The sequence below is a fragment of the Pristiophorus japonicus genome, chromosome 14, assembly GCF_044704955.1.
Source record: "Pristiophorus japonicus isolate sPriJap1 chromosome 14, sPriJap1.hap1, whole genome shotgun sequence".
Lineage (NCBI taxonomy): Eukaryota > Metazoa > Chordata > Chondrichthyes > Pristiophoridae > Pristiophorus > Pristiophorus japonicus.
The window spans coordinates 128,751,746-128,776,185 of NC_091990.1; the positions used below are offsets into that span (position 1 = coordinate 128,751,746).

Sequence of the window (24,440 nt, forward strand, 5' to 3'; positions counted from 1 at the left end):
CCATTTAAAATTATTTATGAAGTCAGCTTCCATCACCTTTTCAGAGAGCATTTTAGATCCTGGCAACGAAGTGAGTGAAAACAATTCTCCTCATTTCCCCTTGTCTTCGCTCTAGATCTTTTTCCAGTGATTTTGAATCTATGATATCTAGTTAGTGACCCACTCGCCAGAGGGAATAATTTTTCTCTATCTACTCTTATCAAAACCTTCCATTATCTTGGAAACCTCTTATTAGGTCACCTCTTGACCTTCTCTGTTCCAAGGAGAACAATCCTATTTTTTTCCAACCTCTCCTCATAACTGAAGTCCCTCAAACCTGGTAAACTTCCTCTGTACCCTTTCTAAAGCTTTTACATCTTTCCTGAAGTGTGGTGCCCAGAATTGTCCACAATACTCCAGCTGAGACCTAACCAGTAATTTATAAAGTTCTAGCATGATCTCTGCTCTTATATTCTATTCCTCTATTCGTAGCTTGCATGCTTTTTTTGCAAAGTGGAGAAAACAATTTTTTTAATTGGCTTTTTAAACCAAAAAGGGAGGTAGGTGAATGGTTGGTTCGAAATATGGAAAACTTGGCAGAAAGTTACGACCCAAAATTATGCTGCATATATCAAATATAGACATGACCACTGGTTGTGATGTTGGTAACAGTAGCTGGTGGCAGATTTTAGTGAGCATATTTAATTTCTATTTATTCTCCAATAAATTCAAAGAGACTATTGCAGCTACAAAATATATTGGAAGCTGTTTAAATGCCTTCTATTTAACATAGTTACTAACTTTCTGCAAATCAATATATAGCTGGCAAACTGCAACACCCACTGCTTATATCGGGCCTGTAAAACGAGTGGCGCTTCTAATTAATCTGACACTCAAAAGGCCCCCAAATCGCCAGGAAAGAAAATAAATCACTGTCGACAGATTCAAAACCTATTTGAGCCACACTTGTTTTATTAAAAAAACAGTAAAGCTGTCTGTGCTGTTAGTGCAAACAGTAACCTGCCACTAATGATGCGGGTATTAAGTAGTCATGATAATCGCACTTAAGGTTTGAACAGCTGAGTCTACCCGATGTAGCCATAGCGTACAATATGCCTTTGTCATTGACATTGATACAAATAGCTAATGTTAGTTGCCCGGTATAAACGACTGGCCACATTAACCACAGATAGTATAAGTGGTGGGGAGTGTAACATTGACCGTAAAACGCATTGACTTTTAACATTTCAGGCTTGTTGGGTCCTTCATTATTTCTGTGAGGTTAAGTTTAAGAATGACCAGAACCTGCAGACTGCACTGGAGCTGACCCGAAGGTGCCTGATTGAAGATAAAGAAATGCCTGTGAAAGTGGAGGCTGCTATAGCTCTTCAGGTTCTCATCAGTAACCAGGAGAAAGGTAATAAAAGCCAGTCTGGAACTTATAATGTTCACTTTTATTTTTGTTCTGTAAGATGAATCGTATATTGAGGGAGGTATTAATCTCCTCTTCCATATTTGACTTTGAAAAAAATTATAATTTGCCCAAGTGAATGGTTGGTTGTGAACAACCAATATAGGTAACATAAGAATTCGGAGCAGGAGCAGGCTCTCCACCATTCAATAAGATCATGGCTGATCATCTACTTCAACTCCACTTTCCTGCTTATCCCGAGGATATTGGATCAATATCCAAAAATCTATTGATCTCTGTCATTAATATACTCAATGACTGAGCCTCCACAGCTCTCTGGGGTAGAGAATTCCAAAGATTCACCACCCTCTGAGTGAAGAAGTTTCTCCTCATCTCAGTCCTAAATGGCCGACCCCTTCTATTGAGACTGTGACCCCTGGTTCTAGACTCCCCAGCCAAAGGAAACATCCTCCCTGCATTGACCCTGTCAAACCCTGTAAGAACTTTGTATGTTTCAATGTCTAAACTCTAGAGAATATAGGCCTAGTCTACTCGATCTCTCCTCATAGGACAAGCCCCCTATCACAGGAATCTTTCTGGTGAACCTTTGTTGCACTCCCTCTATGTCAAGTATATCCTTCCTTGGGTAAGGAGACCAAAAATGTACACAATAATCCAGGTGTGGTCTCACCAGGGCCCTATATAATTGCAGTAAGATGTCTTTACTCTTCTACTCAAATCCCCTTGTAATAAATGCCAGCATACCATTTGCTTGCTGTACCTACATGTTAACTTTCAGTGATCCATGTAAAAGGACACCCAGGTCCCTCTGAACACCCAACATTTCCCAATCTCTCACCATTTTAAAAAAGATACTCTGCTTTTCTATTTTTCCTACCAAAGTGAGCAAGTTCACATTTCTACACATTATATTCCATTTGCCATGTTCTTGCCCATTTACTTAGCCTGTCTATAACCCCTTGAAGCCTCCTCATAACTTATTCCCACCAAGCTTTGTATCATCAGCAAACTTAGATATATTACATTAGGTCCCCTCATCCAAATCATTGATGTAGATTGTGAATAGCTGGTGCCCAAGCACCGATCCTTGTGGCACCCCACTAGTTAAAGCCTGCCAACCTGAAAATTACCCATTTATTCCTTTTTTCTGTCTGTTAACCAATCCTCAATTCATGCTAGTATGTTAGCCCCCAATTCCATGAGTTCTAATTTTGTTTAATAACCCCTTGTGTGGCACCTTATCGAATGCCTCTGAAAATTCAAATCCACCACATCCACTGGTTCCCCATTATCTATTCTACTAGTTACAGCCTCAAAAAACTCAACAGATTTGTCAAATATTTCTCTTTCATAAATCCATGTTGATTCTGCCCAATCATCATTATTTTCTAAGTGCCCTGTTACCACATCCTTAATAATAGATTCTAGCATTTTCCCTATGAGTGAGGCCAGGCTAACTGATCTGTAGTTCCCTGTTTTCTCTCCCTCCTTTCTTAAATAGCAGGGTTACATTAGCTACATTCCAATCTATAGGTACTGCTCTAGAATCGATGCAATTTTTGGACGATGATGACCAGTGCATCCACTATCTCTAGCCATCTCTTGCAAAACACTAGGATGTAGGCCATCAAATCCAGGGGATTTCTCCATTAATTTCTCCAGTACAATTTGTTTTACTAATTTCTTTCAGTTCGTCATTCTTGCAAGACCCTTGGTTCTCCACTATTTCCGGGGGGGGGTTTTGTCATCTTCCATGAAGACCGACAAAGTATTTGTTTAATTTCTCTGCCATTTCCTTATTTCCCCATTATAATTTCTCCTGTCTCCGCCTGTAAGGGGCACACATTTACTTGCGCTAATCTTTTTTTCATACCTATAGAAGTCTTTTTATGTCTCTCGCTAGTTTACTTTGTCTCTCGCGAGTTTACTCTCGTATTCTATTTTCCCTTTATCAAATTTTTGGTCCTCCTTTGTTGAATTCTAAAATCCTCCCAATCCTTAGGCTTACTGCTCTTTTTGCCAACAATTATAAGCCTCTTCATTTGAATGCTATTGTTAACTTCTCTTGTTAGATTGGACCACTTTTTCTGTGGGTTTTTTGTGCCTTAAAGGAATGTATGTTGTAAATTATGTATTCTTTAAATGCTAGCCATTGCTTGTCTACCGTCATACCTTTTTAATGTAGTTTCCCAATCTACCTTGGCCAACTCTCCCCTCATATCTACATAGTTTCCTTTGTTTAGATTTAAGACCCTAGTTTCGGATTTAACTAAATCACTTACAAACTCCATCCTAAAATTCTAACATTATGACCATTCGTCCCTAAAGGCCCTTCACTGCAAGGTTATTAATGAACCCTTTCCCGTTGCACAATACTAGATCTAAAATAGCTTGTTCCCTAGTTGATTCCTCAACATACTGATCTAGAAAACCATCTTGTATACATTCCATGAATTTGTGCACCACACTATTACTGCATATTTGGTTTGCCCAGTCTGTGGGCCCAAGTTTCCACACGATAAAAAACGGGCGCCCCTCCGAGCTGGGCGCCCGTTTTTCGCGCCTAAAACGGCGCCTAAAAAAAAAAAATCGCTATTCTGGAGCGTTCTGCAGCTCCTTGTCTGCCTGGCACGGCGCCCAGGGGGGCGGAGCCTACACTCGCGCCGATTTTGTAAGTGGGAGGGGGCGGGTATTATTTAAATTAGTTTTTTTCCTGCCGGCAACGCTGCGCGTTGGAGCGTTCGCACATGCTCGGTGTGAAAAAAACATTGGCACTCGGCCATTTTTGTAGTTCTTTGTAGCTGTTTAATTTTTGAACATTTTTTTAATAAAAGCACATTGCCATCAGCACTTGCAGCCTTCTCACTGTTTCCTTCCCCCTCCCCCGCGGGAAGAACGGGCGCCTCCTCTCCTCCTCCCCCCCCCCCCCCCCTCGGGAAGAACGGGCGCCTCCTCTTCTCTCTCCGCGCCTCCTCTCTCTCTCCCCCGCCCCCCCCCCCCCGCGGGAAGAACGGGCGCCTCCTCTTCTCCCCCCTCCCCTCGCCCCCGCCCCCCCCCCCCGCGGGAAGAACCTCGTTCTGGATGCCTAATTTGTAACCTGCGCCTGATTTTTTAATGTGTAGAACAGTTTTTTCAGTTCTACAAAATTTTCACTTGCTCTATTCTACTTTAGTTTGGAGTACGTTTTCACTGTGGAAACTTTCAAATCAGGCGTCAGTGGCCGAACATGCCCCCTTTTGAAGAAAAAATTCTGTTCCAAAGTAGAACTGTTCTACCTGACTAGAACTGCAGAAAAAAAAATGTGGTGAATTGCGATTTCTAAGATAGTCCATTCTCCACCAGCTGCTCCTAAAAATCAGGCGCAAATCATGTGGAAACTTGGGCCCTATATGTGGATTAAAGTCCCCTGTGATTACTGTATTACCCTTGTTATATGCACCTCTAATTTCCTGATTTACACTGTGCCCTACATTACTGCTACTGTTTGGGGGGCCTATAAACAACTCCCACCAGTGTTTTCTGCTCCTTGCTGTTTCTTGGCTCCACACACACTGATTGTTCTATTTGATTTTCCGAGCTAAGATCCTTTCTCTCTACTGTATCCCATCCTTTATTATCAGGGCTGCCCCACTCCCTTTTCCATTTTGCCTATCTCTTCTGAAAGTTAAGTATCCTGGAATATTTAGTTCCCATCTGTGGTCACTTTGCAACCACGTCTCCGTAATGACTATTATATCAAACCTATTAATTTCTATCTGCTATTACAAGAGATTGATGTGCAAAGTTAGAGCACATGGGATTGGGGGTAGTGTACTGACATGGATTGAGAACTGGTTGTCAGACAGGAAGCAAAGAGTAGGAGTAAATGGGTACTTTTCAGAATGGCAGGCAGTGACTAGTGGGGTACCGCAAGGTTCTGTGCTGGGGCCCCAGCTGTTTACACTGTACATTAATGATTTAGATGAGGGTATTAAATGTAGTATCTCCAAATTTGCAGATGACACTAAGTTGGGTGGCAGTGTGAGCTGCGAGGAGGATGCTGTGAGGCTGCAGAGTGACTTGGATAGGTTAGGTGAGTGGGCAAATGCATGGCAGATGAAGTATAATGTGGATAAATGTGAGGTTATCCACTTTGGTGGTAAAAACAGAGACAGACTATTATCTGAATGGTAACAGATTAGGAAAAGGGGAGGTGCAAAGAGACCTGGGTGTCATGGTACATCAGTCATTGAAGGTTGGCATGCAGGTGCAGCAGGCGGTTAAGAAAGCAAATGGCATGTTGGCCTTCATAGCAAGGGGATTTGAGTACAGGGGCAGGGAGGTGTTGCTACAGTTGTACAGGGCATTGGTGAGGCCACACCTGGAGTATTGTGTACAGTTTTGGTCTCCTAACCTGAGGAAGGACATTCTTGCTATTGAGGGAGTGCAGCGAAGGTTCACCAGACTGATTCCCGGGATGGCGGGACTGACCTATCAAGAAAGACTGGATCAACTGGGCTTGTATTCACTGGAGTTCAGAAGAATGAGGGGGGACCTCATAGAAACATTTAAAATTCTGACGGGGTTAGACAGGTTAGATGCAGGAAGAATGTTCCCAATGTTGGGGAAGTCCAGAACCAGAGGTCACAGTCTAAGGATAAGGGGTAAGCCATTTAGGACCGAGATGAGGAGGAATTTCTTCACCCAGAGAGTGGTGAACCTGTGGAATTCTCTACCACAGAAAGTTGTTGAGGCCAATTCACTAAATATATTCAAAAAGGAGTTAGATGTAGTCCTTACTGCTAGGGGGATCAAGGGGTATGGCGAGAAAGCAGGAATGGGGTACTGAAGTTGAATGTTCAGCCATGAACTCATTGAATGGTGGTGCAGGCTAGAAGGGCCGAATGGCCTACTCCTGCACCTATTTTCTATTTCTATTAATTCATCTATTTTGTTGCTTCGCACAATCAGATATATTGCCTTTAGCTTCGATTTTTTTCTTATTTTTTTTCCCTAATGTCACCTTAGTCAGCGATGGCCTATTACCTTTGTTCTCTCTGTCCCCTCCTGACCCACTCTGCTTATTTTTACCTAAAACTCTGATCTGCTCTCGAGCCTTGACATTTCTCTTGCTGCTTTTAAATTTATTTTTTCCTGAATCCTCCCACCCCCCGCTTCATTAGTTTAAAACTGTCTACGACCCAAGTTGTTCAATTCGCCAGGACACTGGTTCAAGTGGAGCCTGTCCCAACAGAACAGCTCCCTCTTTCCCTGAACTGGTGCCAGAGCCCCATGAAGCAGAACCCCTGCCTCCCACATCACTCTTTGAGCCACACATTTAACTTTCTAATCTGCTTATCCCTATACCAATTGGAGCATGACTCGGGTAACAATCCAGAGATTATTGCCTTTGAGGTTCTGCTTTTTAATATCCCTCATATTTCTAATTTAACTCAACACTATACTAAATTTTTTACTATGTCAGCAATGCTCACATGGTTAGCAAAAGTGCAAGTTTTCTCCCCAGTTTTACACTAGTCCTTCAACAAATTGTTTTGTTGAGTTGGTCATTTTTCTCATTTGCTGTTTGTGGAACCTTGCTGTGAGCAAATTGGCTGCTGCCTACATAAGTAATTGCATTTCAAAAAGTAATGCATCAAATGTGAAGCACTTACATTCTGAGGATGTTGAAGATGCTATAAAAATTGATCTTTCTTTCTCCTCTCCCTTCCTTAGCCAAGAGGATAAGGAGGGTAATCATAACCTAACCTGCCAGGCAGGAAATGAACTTCGGTGGAGAGTAAAATCAGGTGGGCTGTAAAACAGGCGGCTGACCTGAACCCGCCTCTTTCCCACCTGACGGATTACATTAAAATTACTTCCTGGGTGCTTCTGGAAATCCTGTGGCCTGGCCCATTGTTACAGTTTGAAGTATGTAGATAGCCAGACATTGTGTTGATGGACAATATTGGGGCACTGAGGAGAGGTTAAGCACTACCTAGAGAGAGAGAAATAGTCAACTGAAGAATAACCTCTGGCTGCATTATGCATCTGCTACTGGGTTGTTTATGGGTTAAAACCAACTTGCCTGCCTTTTCTTTTATCGGGTGAAAGTGTGTGGCACTGGGGAAGCTTCAAAACAAAGAATGGAAATGTCTGCCCTTGAAGCGTAATAAATCATTCTCTTTAGAAAACCTAAACTACACTTTGTTGCCTTTATAGCCAAGGAGTACATCAAGCCTTTTATTAGACCTGTTATGCAGGCATTACTACACATCGTGAGGGAGACTGAGAATGATGACTTAACTAATGTGATTCAGAAAATGATTTGTGAATATAATGAAGAGGTGACCCCCATTGCAGTGGAGATGACTCAGCATTTGGTAAGCCATTTGATTGCTATGTTAGATACGCTTGCAGATGAAATTATATATTGTGTCTGTGACAACCGCTTAATTCCAGGTAACTCTAGCACTGTTTTCTGCATGTTTTAAATGCCCTACTGCTTATTCAACTCGCTGTTTGTTCTGTGCGATTGGACAGTTGCTTGTTTCAATTGTGATAAAACTGAACTAAAAGTAGGCAGCTCCTTTAAGCTGATGTAAAGGGACTTATAGATTAGAGCCTTTGTTTTTATTCTAGGCAATGACCTTTAACCAAGTCATACAGACGGGCCCAGATGAAGAGGGCAGTGATGATAAGGCAGTAACTGCAATGGGAATCCTTAATACTATTGATACTCTTCTTAGTGTTGTGGAAGATCACAAGGAGGTTAGTTCTTCACATGTTGGACTTTTATTAAAATCTCAAAACTTCTATTAGTTTACTGGGTTGGTTATATGCTATTTAACCCTTGAATTAAATGTTTGCACCCTGATGTACAGTTTTGATCCTATTGATATCTTATTACTAAATCACCCAATAGAATTTAAATATTTTACATTTTGCTTTAGATCACTCAGCAGCTGGAAGGAATCTGTTTACAGGTTATTGGGACGGTCTTGCAGCAGCATGTGTTGGGTATGTAATGTCTTGCTTCATTGGTAGTACTGCAGTTAATTGGATCATACATTTGTGGATTACTGAATCGTTTTTCTTTAAATTTCAGAATTTTATGAGGAAATCTTGTCTTTGGCACATAGTCTGACTTGTCAACAAGTCTCACTACAAATGTGGCAGCTGTTGCCTCTTGTGTTTGAGGTCTTCCAACAAGATGGTTTTGACTATTATACTGGTAAGAAAAATCAGTGCTCAGATTTGCAATGCATACAAGACATTAGCAGCCTTTCAAAGTATGTTTTATAAAATAATTTGGTGAATAGCAAATAGATATACATAACTACACGATTACCATGAGTTCAAGTAACTGTAGCCCAATAACTCGGAACAGTTGACATCTCGTCAAAGGGAGTTATAAGTTCATAGTTTCATCCTCATTCTTGCTTGCCTTAATTTGCTAATGCTTGATCATGATGATCAATTATAGAAGCCTATGACATGGAACTATATATACTTTTATCTGATTGATTGATTGTAGCCTAGCTAGTTGAATAACTAGCACAGGCAAATGTATCCCAGGGGTTACTGCTGGCGATTGTCGCACTGAACATTACAGAAGCCGAAGGTCACATCACCAGTCCCTTGTTTATGTTGAGCTAGTTATTGTTAGAAGTGCTGCAATTGTTCTTCCTGGTTGTTCTTGGGCAAGGGAGTGCAAAAAATCATTCTTACTCTTGGCAGATGTCGAATCATCCCTTGTGGAAAGTGCATACATGGTCATTTGGGAAAGGGCACCTGATACCTGTGGAAATGCACCTTGGCATAATCCAATTTTGAAAAGTTGAGGTGGGGGGGGGGGGGGGGGGGCGGCGGGGAAGTGAAGAGTGAATGAAGAGCAAAAAGTTTACAGAAAAGTGTGCCATTGCGAGCAGAAGTTTTAGTCGAGATGTTTATGGTATTGGGTATTAAATATTTTGTTTTTATTTTAGAAGTTGCTGCGTTATCTTCAGATCAGTGGTCATTGTGCTGTTTTGTCACTTTCCTGGTATGTGTAGCTTACTGCCACGTAAAGTGGGACATTTACGTGCAGCCTTTGGGGGAGTTTTGAACTGAAATAATCTTATAAGTATACTGCTCTCCTATTAAAGATACTTGAGTTATTTGGGGGAACGAAGAGAATTGAGAAGTGAGACTGTTAGCTGTTGGAGCAGGAAGTCTGACTATACTTAATTGAGTAAACATAAGAAATGGGAGCAGGAGTAGGCCATTTGGCCCCTCGAGCCTGCTCCACCATTTAATAAGATCATGGCTGATCTGATCATGGACTCAGCACTTCCCTGCCCGCTCCCCATAACTCTTTATTCCCTTATCGCTCAAAAATCTGTCTATCTCCGCCTTAAATATATTCAGTGACCCAGTCTCCACAGTTCTCTGGGGCAGAGAATTTCACAGATTTACAACCCTCAGAGAAGAAATTCCTCGTCATCTCAGTTTTAAATGGGCGGCCCCTTATTCTGAGACTATCCTCCTAGTTTTAGTTTCTCCTATGAGTGGAAATATCCTCTCTGCATCCACCTTGTCGAGCCCCCTCATTATCTTATGTTTCAACAAGATCACCTCTCATTCTTCTGAACTCCAATGAGTACAGGCCTCAACCTATCTTCATAAGTCAACCCCCTCATCTCCGGAATCAACCTAGTGAACCTTCTCTGAACAGCTTCCAATGCAAGTACATCCTTAAATACAGAGACCAAAACTGTACGTAGTACCCTAGGTGTGGCCTAACCAATACCTGTACAGTTGTAGCAGGACTTCTCTGCTTTTATACTCTCTCCCCCTTGCAATAAAGGTCAACATTCCATTTGTGTTCCTGATTACTTGCTGTATCTGCATACTAACTATTTTTTGTTTTATGCACAAGGACCTCCAGATCCCTGTGCACTGCAGCACTTTGCAATTTTTCTCCATTTAAATTATAATTTCCTTTTCTATTATTTCTGCCAAAATGGAAAACCTCACATTTTCCCACATTATACTCCATCTGCCAAATGTTTGCCCACTCACTTAGCCTGTCTATATTCCTTTATAGATTTTTTGTGTCCTCCTCACAATTTGCTCTTCCACCCATCTTTGTATCATCAGCAAACTTGGCTACATTACACTCTGTCCCTTCATCCAAGTCATTAATATAGATTGTAAATAGTTGAGGACCCAGCACCAATCCCTGCGTCACCACACGAGTTACTGTTTGCCAACCGGAAAATGACCCGTTTATCCCGACTTTGTTTTCTGTTAGCCATTCCTCTATCCATGCTAATATATTGCCCCCAACCCCATGAGCTTTATCTTGTGCAGTAACCTTTTATGTGGCATCTTATCAAATGCCTTCTGGAAATCCAAATACACCACATCCACTGGTTTCCCCTTATCCACCCTATTCGTTACATCCTCAAACTTTCACAATCCTGTATTGTTTTGCCTTGGATTCTAATGGCTACAAAGATCATAATATTTAAAATGGTTGTAAATTAATAAATACATCAAATGCAACTTTTAGTTTCTGGCTAGCAGACATCAGTAATATTTTAGAAATGTGCTTTTTTTTTCAAGTTTAAAGATAGATAATGGAAGTATGAAATCAAAAAATGTAAATGGTCATCAAATGCATCTGTTACTTTCAGATACTGATCTGTTTTTATTTAGTTACTGTACCTTCAGTAGTCCTTTAAAATATTCCTTAATACTTTTTGTAGCTAAATGTCAAGGGAGGGGAAAAAAACTAATGAACTTCAGTGAATTTGATCAAAGCTTTCTTTTAAATTTGCAGATATGATGCCTCTCTTACACAATTATATAACAGTGGACACAGACACACTACTGTCTGACACCAAATACTTGGAAATGATTTACAGTATGTGTAAAAAGGTGAGTTCGTTTGTCATGTATTGTGACACTAATTGTGTAATGCTTTTTCCTAACTTAAAAATACATAATTGCAACATGGAAACAGGCCAGTAAACTCCATTAGTCCATGTGGGTGTTTATCTTGCATGCAAGCAAATGGGTTAACTCCCTCTATTACCGTATCTGTCACCCCCTTTTTCTTCATCCATGTATCCAATCTAATTTTGAATGTTGACATAGTTTCTGCCTCAACCATTAACCTTAGAAGTGAATTCCACATCCTCAAGCCTCTGTGTAAAGAAGTTTATCTTGCCCTCTGTTCTAAATCTCTTGGATTTAACCTTATCGAATGCCTTCTGGAAATCCAAATACACCACATCCACTGGTTCCCCCTTCAATCTTGACCTCTGAACTACTAAAAGGTCTGCTGTCCCACCCTTTTATAATTGCACGATATTCTGCATTCTAATGAAAAAAAGCCCAATTTTTGAGGTATTTATTCATTCATGTATTTCATACCAGCAGCATCTGAGTGAATCTATGTTACATCCTCTCTAAAGCCTCAATATCCTTCCTGTAATTTGGATCCCAACACTGCACACAGCAATTCAACTGATGTCTTAAGGTTTCATACAGGCTCAACATTACCTCTTATATTTGTTACCTCGTGATAAAATCTAGAATTCCATTAGTTTTATTCAACAACCTTATTTCATCCCCATTTACCTCATTTACCTATCTATTTTATTACTCGTTCGGGTCCAGCAATGCCTCCACCCTCGTAGGCCATCTAACATGCTGCTTGAGGAATCAATCCTGTGCAAATTTTAGGAATTTGTGTCAGCTGTGGCTCAGTGGGTAGCACTCTCGACTCTGAGCCAGAAGGTTGTGGGTTGAAGTCCCACTCCAGAGACTTGAGCACAAAAATCTAAGCTGACACTCCAGTGCAGTGTTGAGGGAGAGCTGCACTGTCGAGAGTGCCATCTTTCGGATGAGACATTAAACCGAGGTCCCGTCTGCTCAAGTGGATATAAAAAATCCCATAACACTATTTTGAAGAGCAGGGGAGTTATCCCCGGTGTCCTGGCCAATATTTATCCCTCAACCAACATAACAAAAAACAGATTATCTGATCATTTTCACATGCTGTTTGTGGGAGCTTGCTGTGTGCAAATCGGCTGCTGCGTTTCCTACATTATAAGTTACTACACTCCAAAAATACTTAATTGGCTGGCTGTAAAGCACTTTGAGATGTCCAGTGGTCGTGAAAGGTGCTATATAAATCTAAGCGTTTTAATTCCTTCTCTTTGTCCCAATCGATAATGTTGCTACTTAACTTTCTAATCTGATATCAGATTTCCTTCCCACAATTTGGAGGTCTTTAAATTAATGTAACCAGCCCTTTGTTATCTTTGAGCTCCAACCAGGATGTGTAACTTTTCTCAAAGCAGTTTAGAAAAATTGGCATTCATTCTTGTGCCACAAATGAGATGGGGTGCATAACTTTTAACTTAATTATATCATTGGATCAAAGTTTGGCCCCAAATGTCAACTTAACCAGCCTTTATGGGAAGTCCAACTAGTGCCTAAAGTATGACTTGATGTATAAATTAAAGAAACTCCTATTGCATGATTTGTATAAAATGAGTCATATTCACCACAAAACTTGGACTCACTGCAAGTACAAATTAATTTTCTCTATGGCACTGCTCGCTAAAGTGCTTCGACAGAATTTTGTTTTTTTTAAATAAAAACTTTCGGTGTCTTTTTTAAAAATTATTATAATTTTACCACGTTGGGCAAATTTACCAGTGGGAGTATAATGAGAAGTGATGCTTGATGTCATATTGGGAGTTGGGTAGCTTACAAAATAATTAAACCACTCCTGTTTTTGTTGTGGAATAAATTCTCGTGATGGTAAATCACTGGTTAGCACCAGGTGTTGATTAAAGGAATTAACACTGGCATTAATCTTGAAATGTTTCAATTTTGAAAAATAACTCCTACCTACTCAGTAAGCCTTATTTCTGTGTAACACTGCAAATGTTTTTCAGATGTATTCAAACCATGACTTGACGATAAGAATGGAGGTGAAATTGATCCTGGGCTGTAGTGCAAAACCGAGGATATCCAATCCGAAGCCCATTTTATGTCCTGACATTTTTCTTTCCTATTGCAGTCAGTGGGGAACAAATATTTGGTGGAGTGTAAAACACGTAATCATTTAATTGTTCCCTGTTTTATACTACTGCAGATGACCAATTTCACTCCCGATACATTGGGGTTCCAATTAGTTGTGCCACAAAGCAGCAGTGTGACACATTGTCCCCTAAAAATTTGATTTCCCAGTTCTGTCTGTGTTATCAGAGGGTGGTAGAGTTGAGTCATTTTATGGGAGGAGTGGATCATCCTGCCCTCTAGTTGCGAACCTTCTAGTTTTTAAAAGCAACTTTGACCAACTCCTGGGAGCAAGTTGCCAGGCTGCACCCTCAGCTGAAGAATGGTATGCAGACTGGGAGATATAGTGTGAACGACAAAGTAAAGCTGGGTGTTGACGTCTTGAAGCTTCAATCATTCTGCCAGGAGGTAACCATTCTGGGGCCCCATCATTTTTGTAGAACTAATCCGCCAATATATCGTTTCCCTTATAATTTACACAGAGAAAAGTCCAATTTATTTCTCATTTTAGGTATTAACCGGGGATGCAGGAGAAGATGCAGAATGCCATGCAGCTAAGCTGCTAGAGGTGATTATTCTACAGTGCAAAGGGCGTGGTATTGACCAGGTTAGTAAAGTACAATGGAACTTACATTTTTGATGGGATTTCGAAAGCCCTTCAATAAATCAGACTTCAAAATGTTCTTATTTTGTTCCTTCCCTCCAAATGTACCTTTTGAGACTTACAAAATGTATTTTATTTTTTCTAGTGTATACCTCTGTTTGTGGAAGCAGCACTTGAGAGGCTGACCAGAGAAGTCAAGACCAGTGAACTAAGAACTATGTGTCTGCAAGTTGCCATTGCTGCTTTATACTATAACCCACTCCTGTTGCTGAGTACCTTGGAAAACCTCCACTTTCCCAACAACACAGAGCCAATCACCACACAGTTTATTAACCAGTGGCTGAACGATGTAGACTGCTTTTTAGGGTAAGGCTTGCTGTACCACAAAATTTAGAGAAAACAAAATGGGTGTCCAAATTTGTTCTCTTGAGGCTGTTAAAAGTTGTGAAAATATTGCCCGATAGTTATCTATTTGAGTTTTAATGGTCGGTCTAATGTGATCACAGTGGATTAAATTTGTGTCCTAGAATGGCAAAATTTGCTGAGTTTTCAAAATTTGTCACAGCAGTTAGGGAATGCCTTGCTTTTATGTGAAAGGGGGGTTTGGCTACTGTGGCTTGTGTATGCCATATAGCTAATTAGTGGGATGAGGTGTAGGTAGAATGGAGGATTATGGTATTGGGAGCCTTCCACAAATGAGTGTGCTTGTTTGGGGTGAATATTAGGAAGTCTACAAATTGGTGGAACATAGATCTTGTAGATTTATATTTTCCAATTTATGTATATTTTCCTATCCCCTTTCAACAATAGCTTAGATAGCACCATAACTTACAAAAACAGCCAGAGGGACTGATCACACAGCAAATAGGAACTGGGAGGTTAGGTCAAACGTTTAGTTTTTGAGTAGGAGGACAAATGTAGCAGGGTGGAAGAGTGGTGGGGCAGCGGGGAGAAAGAGGAGTTGGGGAAGAGAGTTCCAAACAGCAGAGCTCATGGTTGTGTTATGAGTGACCATATAGATGATGTAGTGGTCCAGAATCCAAACACCACAAGGTGGGAGTTGGCAGACAGTTGGAGGAGGTTGCAAAAACAGGATGGAGGGAATTATAAATTAAATCCGTGCACTGGCGGACAAGAAGCCACTGTGTCTGGGTTATGGGTGAACTCGATGTGACATGATAGTCGGGTAGGTGACAGCCTTCTTGACGAGTCAGAGTTTGTCAGTAAGTGAGATAGGCCAGGAGAATGTTGCAAAAGTCAAGAATGTAAACACCAACGGTATGGATGTAGGTTCCAGCAGTGGTGAGGGTGTTCAGCAGTGAAAAGTGACCATTGTGGCTGTTTAGCTGTGGGTTTGAAGCTTAATTCCGGGTTGAGAGGACACTGACATTGTGCACTGAGATTCAACATGGGGAAGGGAGTGGAATTAGACGACAGGGGACTTTTTGTTTAGTGGGTGGGGCGGGTGGAAGCAAGAGAATGAATGAGGAAGAGAGTTTGCAGCCAAGCCTAATGTTAAAACAGGTCCAGTTCCAGTACAAATCGCTGAATAGTTATGATTGGGAACCCCCTATGGCCCCCATTTCTCTGAGCCTGATGGCACTGAAGCAAATGCTTGTGCCCCATTAACCCCAGTTGATATGTCTTGCTAAGCAAGTAGCTGAAACCATCATCACAAACAATGTCCATACTTTAACTCAAACATGTGCAACTAGTTTAGGTGTCTGTATATTTTTGATCCAAAATTTACAGTTTGTGTAGACTTTTGTTCTTGTTACGTTTTGCAGTAAGCAATGTCAACAGCTCGAAAAACTAGATCTAGGAGACCAAAGATGCATTAGGCAGCGGAACAGGAACGGTGCTTTTTACACTGATCATTTACTTCAGAATTATACTTCTGCAGATTTGTTTTTTAATTGTTTCCCAAATCCTGTAGCCGGGCATTTGGCAATGCCATCAACTAGTATTGGTATGGATCTGTGCCGATATATGCTGAAATTTTTCCTTCTCCACAGTGGTACACTGACATCAGCAACTTCAGTGGAAGGAGCTGAGCCCTCTTCAACGTACCCTGTTACATTGGTGTTGCAGTTGACCATGGAGAGGCATTATAGCCAAGGACAGTTCTGTTCATGTACATATAACTAATACCAGTCACTTACTATTGATTAGAGTGGTAACCTTGTCTGTCGGTCTTCCCCCATCCCATAGCTCAAGTTATAGAACAAGCTGAGACCTGATTCAGCATAGACCTGGGATCCTCAGCCAGTGTGACTTGATACTCCTCTTGCATTTGAGCCATTGTTGGAGCCATAGCTTCCATTTTTAATGGGTTCAGAGAAATTAAAATCCATGCACAGTTTGTGGGTGAGACAATTTTACTGAGAATAGTGGAAAATCACCTGGATGGGAGATGCAGAGTTGACGTTTTGAACTTTAAAGGATGAAGTTGCATTACTTGCCTAGGTCGCTTCCTCACATTTCATGACTAATGGGTTATAGTACTTTGGAACTGCACTCAGAATGTGTAATGATTAAGATCCATGCACTCCATCGGTTGACTTTTACTGAGTATAATGTCTATGCTTGCTAGAGGAGTTGCAATTTTTCCCCTCCCAATTTAATTTTGAACTATCTTCTGTTTTAAATATGTGCAATATAAAGAAGGACTTGCATTTATATAGCGCCTTTCACAAAGCATTTACAGCCAATAAAGTACCTTTTGGAGTGTAGTCACTGTTGTAATGTGGGAAACATACAGCCAACAAACTGTTTCCTTTTATCCAGTTTACATGACCGGAAAATGTGTGTCCTCGGTCTTTGCGCATTGATTGAACTTGAACAGAGACCACAAATTGTGAACCAGGTTGCAGGACAGATTCTACCAGCTCTCACCCTTCTCTTTGGTGGACTGAAGAGAGCCTATGCTTGCCGTGCAGAGCATGAAAACGACAGTGATGATGATGATGATGGAGAAGATGATGATGAAAATGGTATGTCTATCATTTGTGACTGAATTTAGAGTTTCCGCCTGAATTTTCATGTCTGTTTAGAATAATGGATACCTGGAATGAGTTAGAATGCTAATCTAATCAATGATTCAGACAATATCATGAACTGTAAGTTTCATGCTGATATGAGTTCTGAGATGAGCTTCCGACCACACATCCGCGTCATCACTAGGACGGCCTATTTCCATCTCTGGAACATAGCTCTTCTCCGCCTTTGCTTTGGCTCATCTGCTGCTGAAACCCTCATCCCTATCTTTGCTACCTCTAGACTTGACTATTCCAATGCTGGCCTCCCATATTCCAACCTCCATAAACTTGAGGTCATCCAAAACTCTGTTGCCTGTGTCCTAACACGCCCCAAATTCCGTTCACTCATCACCCGCGTGCTCGCTGACCTACACTGGCTCCCAGTTAAGCAAGATCTTGATTTTTAAAATTTTCATGTTTACAAATCCCTCCATGGCCTCACCCCCTCCCTATCTCTGTAATCTCCTCCAGCCCCACAGTCCTCCGATCTCTGGCCTCTTGAGTATCCCCGATTTTAATTGCTCCGCTATTGGTGGCCGTGCATTCAGCTGCCAATGCCCTAAGCTCTGTAATTCCATCCCTAAACCTCTCCGCCTCTACCTCTCTTTCATGCTTTAAGAAGTTCCTTAAAACTTACCTCTTTGACCAAGCTTTTGGTCATCTGCCCTAATATACCCTTACATGCTCTGTCAAATTCTGTTTTATAACCTGTGAAGTGCCTTGGGACATTTTATTACATTAAAGGCATTATATAAATACAGTTGTACTTCTCCAGTCCAGCACCCTTGGGACCTGACCGAGAGAATTTTCCGGACCACGGGAGGTCACGCCGGCCATAGCATTGTCAGCAGTACCCTAGACTTACCGGGTACTGCTAATAACAACCCGGCTGCATTCTGCACTTCTCGGGCCTAGCTTCGGCACCTCAGTCAGCTGCCTCGCTCCCTCTCTCTGCTGACCCGACCAAGGAGGGAACACCGGAGGCAGCGGGGAGAAGAGGAGCAGCCAGCTCTTGGACACAGTGCGGGTCATGGCTCCCTGCCGGGAATGATGCCAGATCGGGGATGTTGCCAGACCAAAGAGCCCCGGACTGGAGAGATACAACCTGTACAAGTTGTTGTTGTTGGATTAATTGAGCCCGACTCCATATATTGTTCAAAAATTATAATTGTAATAAAGCTAGTGTCATGATTAGGTAATTGTCTGCCCCTGATAGCAAATAATGCATTGACATGGGAGGATTATAGAAATGTTATTTTTGGTCCACAGAGAACAGACGGCTTGGGGTGTGTTCAAAGCTGTAACACACAAGGTTTGGATGGTGATAAATCAGGACAGCTAAGCTTGAGAAATGTTATGAAACATGCAACGGTTCTTGGTGATCCAGCACTTTACACAGGCTTACTGGTTAATATTTGCCAATTAAGTTTTTTTTTCCCCCTCATTATACCTATAGAATTGTGTTTTTCATTACATGGCCAGTTTGGAAGGTCGTAACATCATTAACTGAAGCATTTCACTGAAAAATAACTTTATAGATTAATATTGCAGTTTTGTTATTTGGGATTATTTAGTGTATTGGTGCAAATACAGTTTTTTTTTAAATCTTGCACCAATTTTCTCTTACTTGCTGAGCATGTTTCCAAAGGTGCTGGGTGTCCCCTGGTACCTTGCCCAAGTGGCTATTGTTTATGCATGAAATGCTAATGTGGGTGCTGGTGGGCTATTTGATCATGAGTGACATAGCATCCCAACCAGTCTTAGATTCCCCACCCTCTTTGGGGGCACTGAGCTCTGTCTTTTGTCCTGGCCAAATCAGCCCAGGTTAAGGATTGAACTTGAGATCTTCCTGGCTTGTATAACTCACAGCCACTCATTGAATACATTTGCTTAACCAGCTGGAGAACAAGCTTATTATATTTCAGTATGTTACTTCTGGCAGTTTTATTTGAAAAATTAATATACAGGCACAAGCAAGTTACAAATTCTTTAAATTGTAGATTCACTTTGAACTTGCTGTCTCATCTAGCCTTTTTATGCCCTTTGTCTCAGTCACAGACAAAGATATCGATTACTTCCTTATTCTTTGCCACTCACATCCCACTTCTCCCTTTGACCTCACTTCCTCCTTTCCCTGGAAAGAAAATTCTCTTAATCTGCTCAATCATCCCTTCTCAGCAGTAAAACCCTTACTCTTACAAATCTTCTGGGGTGGGGCGGTGTTTCCTGCATTGCATTGCTTAAGACAAATGCATGACATACACAATGATTTTAACGAGAAGAAACCAATCGAAATAAGATGTTCATATTGTGGTTGAGCATCACTAACTTGCTACAGTAAGTTCTGGAACAATCTTGTGGTTGATCTTCCACTTGGCTGGCTTGAATTTATTCAGTCTTATCTGCAACATAGATGATTTAAAGCATTCATTATTGGTGGGAAGAGCAGCTCTAAAAAAATTTAATGGCGAACAAAGGCAAAATTGAGATTCAGAATTTTGTGATTATATTCAAACATGTATTTGCAGATTTGAGGTTACTGTATAGGTGCAGTTAATAGTAAGCAAGTGTCTACCACTTCAGTCCCATCAGTGCATTCAGCAAATATCGTTTGATGGGGGGGAGAAAATGAAATAACTTGAAAATTGTCTGAACAGGCTGTTGACCAAGCAGTACTCAAGTTTCTAACACTGCAATGGATTCACTGAAAGAAACCCCTTGCTGTGTAATCTTGGTGGTTCTGCCCCTCCCCCAAAGATTTGCAGAGGGCTCCACCTAAAACACTAATTGCAATTATACTTTTACTTTTTAAAAAAAAAAATACGACTGGCACATGAAGTTAATGCACCTCATTCATTTTACATATCGGTAATGGTTTCCCTTTATCTATTATCTATCTGATCGTAGCCAGAGAATCACATGCAGTGGCTTCTCCTCTCACCCCCACATCGTTTCCTCTGGTATCCTTCAAGGATCTATCCTTGGACCCTTCCTATTTCTCATCTACATGTTGCTCCTTGGCGACATCATCCGGAAACACAGCGTCAGTTTCCACATGTACGCTGATGACACCCAGCTCCACCTCACTACCATTTCTCTCGACCCCTTCACAGTCTCTAAATTGTCAGACTGCATGAGCAATTTCTATTTATGCGGCTCAGTGTCAAATTTTTATCGCATAATACTCCTATGAAGTGCCTTGGGACGTCTCACTACATTGAAGGTACTATATAAATACAAGTTGTTTATAGTAATAGGAGTTTCTGTTGTCACTGATCCAAATCTACAATTGAACCTTATTGCTGAGCAAATCTGTTACAATACAAATTGTTAAATGTGTGAACAGTCTTGATCTCGTGTTGGAGAAACCACTAATTGTCTTATTTTTGACAGAGCTGGGCAGTGATGAAGATGATATTGATGAAGATGGACAAGAGTATCTGGAAATGCTGGCGAAGCAAGCTGGGGAGGATGGTGATGATGAAGAATGGGAAGATGATGATGCAGAAGAGACTGCTCTTGAAGGATACTGCACCATTGTTGATAACGAAGACAGCAATATTGATGAATATCAGATATTCAAAACTGTACTGCAAAGTATGAATATGTTTTGCTTTTAATTTTCTCTCTCTATTTGGTTTGGTCATTTTTCATGTGTGAGCTTTGATGGCAAATGTTGGCAGGCATGATAAGGGAGCCTGGTCCTATAATCGGTCAGTGCTCACAAATTCACTTTTCAGTGTGAGATGGTGGTTAATCAAGAGCAGAAATACTGACTGTCATTTGCTACTTATGCATACACTGAGGCCAGTTGCAGCTGCCTAATTGGTGGCTTTGGTGATATGAATGGATATAATTTAAATCTTAATTCAAACTTTTAGACTGCTTTTTTGTTGAGTTTATTGCTGCTCTGTCTTTAACACAAAATCTTCAACGAGTGAAGTCCAACCTGTGGCCTTCAAGTACTGGCTATTTGGTCCTTGAAGCTCAAACAACTTGGTCCTAACTGCGCACATTTCTTGATTTGCCTTTTTTTAATTTTGTGGGCCTGGAGATTAGGAAAGGCCTGTATTTGGTGTTGCCTCATCGGTGGATAAATACTCGGTTACAATTCCAAGTAATGCAAGCAACGTGCGATATGCAAATGAATGGGGACTCAAATAAACTACATGTAGCGCCTGAGGTTCCTTGGTAACCACTGTCGTGGCCCACAAAGACAAAAGTTTGGACATCCTGGTTTAAACAACTGGTATCTCCAGAGCAGCTCCAGTGATGCATTGGCCCACTAACCCTTTGCACGAGATGCTGTTGGGACATGTGGGCACATTCTAAATTGGAAATGTGGAGATAGTAAATGTGTATCAATTTGTGACACCAATTTAGTTCATTCAGTGTTACGGAAGTTTAGGAACAAGATGGTTCCATATTGTGCTGTGACCTTTGATTTATTTATTTTTTAGTAACAAGTGCTCTTGGGTGTATTTAAATGTTCCTTATTGATTTGTTTATCTGGAAATCAGCAATTGAATTAATATTTATCACCTGACTATATTTTGACTTGGTATAACCAAAAATAGTATTTGAGTTTATAGACACTACTCTAAAATTGTACAGTCTTACTTCTGTTTATTTCAATGAGAATAGAACTGATTTATACAATTTGGCTTGGATTTCAAAAATCTGTTGCTTAGTATTTCATCTTTAATTACAGATTGTGATAACCAACAGGATTAGTACAGTTCAAATGATATAGTGGCTCAGTGTACAGTGTCATCCATCTAATTTTTCTCTTTCAGCTATTCAAAACTGTGATCCAACCTGGTACCAAGCTCTAACATCTAATCTTACTGATGAGCATAGGAAACAGTTGCAAGACATTGGAACTCTTGCAGATCAGAGACGAGCTGCTCTAGGTATTTATGTAATCTGATCTTATTGAGAGGTTCCTCAGTCGTTACAATTGAAAATGTCTTGGAAAATTTTGGGCCTTGTAAATAGAATAATCATTCCACATTGACCTTTCAATTGGAAATGTGTTTGAACTGATCAACAATTAGTACAGTTTTATATTCAACTTTCTGTACTTTTAATTCCTGAAAACCTGTGTTGGAATTTAAAAATATATATTGTTTTTAAAATATCTGATGCTTGTTTCTCCTCGTATAATAGGATTTAAGAACTTGGGTCTGTTGATTTCTAAGGAAATCTTATTTGATTTTTTTTCTTCCTCTTATTGCAGAGTCCAAAATGATTGAAAAACATGGTGGATACAAGTTCAATGCTCCAGTAGTGCCAACTTCATTTAATTTTGGTGGTTCTGCCCCAGGAATGAATTGAGTTCGCTTTTGATTCATTGTACTGTGTGACTGGTTGTAGTGAAAGCTTGTGTTGTTCCTTCCAGTAGTGGTTCCAAACAAAAAAAAAAATCAGTTCTCATCATCCACAAAATCCACTCAACTTCCTACTACATGGAATGGACAAAATGACCAGAGAAGTGGGAATTTGATCATGAGAGCCCTCTGGAAAAGAAAAACAAAAGTTTCAGAGGAACATCGGCCTGAGAGAGAGACTAGTGTTAACAAAAATAAATATCTCCAAACCATAGGAACCTGAAAAGCGAGGGGAAATGTCATGTTGACAGCTTATTCCTTGATTTCATTTCAGGCAAGGAAATCATTGGCTTCTGGGATAATTTCAGCACATCTGTAGTTTAGGCTAGCAGGCTCCTCCAGTGTTTACATCCATAATAGTGTTAGTATTAGTCTGGTTTTCCACATTTCAAGCTCATTTTTAATGTAAATAAGACACGGCAGTTGGATAACTCGCAAAATCGTCTCCAAATTTTCCTGTTCATGCCAAGATTAAAAATGATTGTATTCAGATGTAGACTATCGGACGCAGAACATAACACTACATAATGGCAGATGTGTATTTGTAAATGCATAAATAGCACTTTGATATTATGAAAGCCTTCTAGCCTTCTGTATTGAATAGCAAGTTTATTTGCTGTTCTACAAATTCAAGGGATATGTGATCTAAAATATAAGTGGAGACATTAAGTTTAAAAATTGAGGTGTCTTGCCTGTAGTCACCACCTCTGATTTTGATTGGGATTTTGGCTATACAAGAGTCAATGATATTCCATTGCTGCTGAAAATGGCAATGCCCTCAGTGCCCTTTTTTAAGCTCTCTATGTACAAGTCTTTTTTTTTTAAATAAATTTGGATACAGTGACATTGTAAGCACTGATGAGACTAATTCAGTAAACAAAAATCTAGAAGCATGTAAAATTGGACTTGAACATAAAGCTCTAATATCCGAGCAGAAAAAAACAAAGTACTGTAATTGGTTGAGTGTATGGATGAGCCATCTGTATATGCAACAAACTATTAAAAAAAAAAAAATTGGGTTGAAATTTGTTGTAAAAAATCGTCTTTGTTTAACTTGTGTAATGTTAAACTTTCTCTTAAAAAGGGCCTTCAAGGTTAGGAGGAAAATACACTGGTTACCTTTTCCAGGCAGTTGTTTTCTCATGAGTAACCAGTTCATCATTCTCAACACACAATTCTAATTGCAATGTGCATTGTTAACAGTGCAGATCACAGTTGTGCTTGTGCTAATAAAATGCACAGTGTGACTTGTGTGTAAAATGATGTGTTAAAAATGAAATGGTCATTTGTTCACTTGGGCTGCAGAACAGTTGTGGCTGCTCTGTTTAGTTACTTAGTGAACAGGTTAACCTTTAAGTTAATGTGCTCCAAAAAAATCAATATTGCATTATGCTGCACTTTTTTAACACAGGTTGTGATCAAGAGGTGTCATGGTTGAGCAATGGTGATTTTGTACTTCATTGCAATAGTGTGGCTGATGATTACAAAGATGGGAAAATGAAGGAGCGGTGTTTGGAGTGCAGAAAATCACGCTGGAAGGCTGGGGAATTGGATGGAAACACCAAACTGGCTGAAATTGACACAGAAGCTATTGTAAAACAATTGGCAACATTCAGAACCAAGGACGATGAAGTTGGGACCTTGAGTATCTACCAATAAAAACCACACGGTGATATCGCAGAAGAGCATTAATCATTTTTGCAGATTCCTGTAACCCTGTGGTGATATTCTGTTACAGAACTTTAATAAAAAAATTGAGCACTCAATACCAAACTTGAATGTTAATTATACTTATGCAGTCAGAAGGAGTAGGCTGAATTGAGGCTGGTGCCAGAATACACAGTGTAACTTGAATGTAACTGTTGCAGTATGCATTAAATTGACCGTTTCACTTTGAATTCCCACATGACTCTTAAACAGCTTGTAATTGGTGAGCT

The 24,440-nt window shown here is 40.4% G+C and overlaps 1 protein-coding gene across 1 annotated transcript in view; it reads left to right on the forward strand.

Moving 5' to 3' along the window:
* Window positions 1-23,528, forward strand: part of ipo7 (importin 7) — a 67,334-nt gene extending 43,806 nt beyond the window's left edge. The window contains exons 14-25 of the mRNA XM_070899605.1: window positions 1,231-1,396; window positions 7,613-7,773; window positions 8,033-8,161; window positions 8,344-8,410; window positions 8,499-8,624; window positions 11,217-11,314; window positions 13,983-14,078; window positions 14,221-14,441; window positions 16,863-17,068; window positions 20,507-20,710; window positions 21,910-22,026; window positions 22,353-23,528. Coding sequence (XP_070755706.1) covers window positions 1,231-1,396; window positions 7,613-7,773; window positions 8,033-8,161; window positions 8,344-8,410; window positions 8,499-8,624; window positions 11,217-11,314; window positions 13,983-14,078; window positions 14,221-14,441; window positions 16,863-17,068; window positions 20,507-20,710; window positions 21,910-22,026; window positions 22,353-22,450 — 1,689 coding nt within the window. The 3' untranslated portion in view covers window positions 22,451-23,528. The remainder of the gene's footprint in view (window positions 1-1,230; window positions 1,397-7,612; window positions 7,774-8,032; window positions 8,162-8,343; window positions 8,411-8,498; window positions 8,625-11,216; window positions 11,315-13,982; window positions 14,079-14,220; window positions 14,442-16,862; window positions 17,069-20,506; window positions 20,711-21,909; window positions 22,027-22,352) is intronic.
* Window positions 23,529-24,440: the final 912 nt, after the last annotated feature.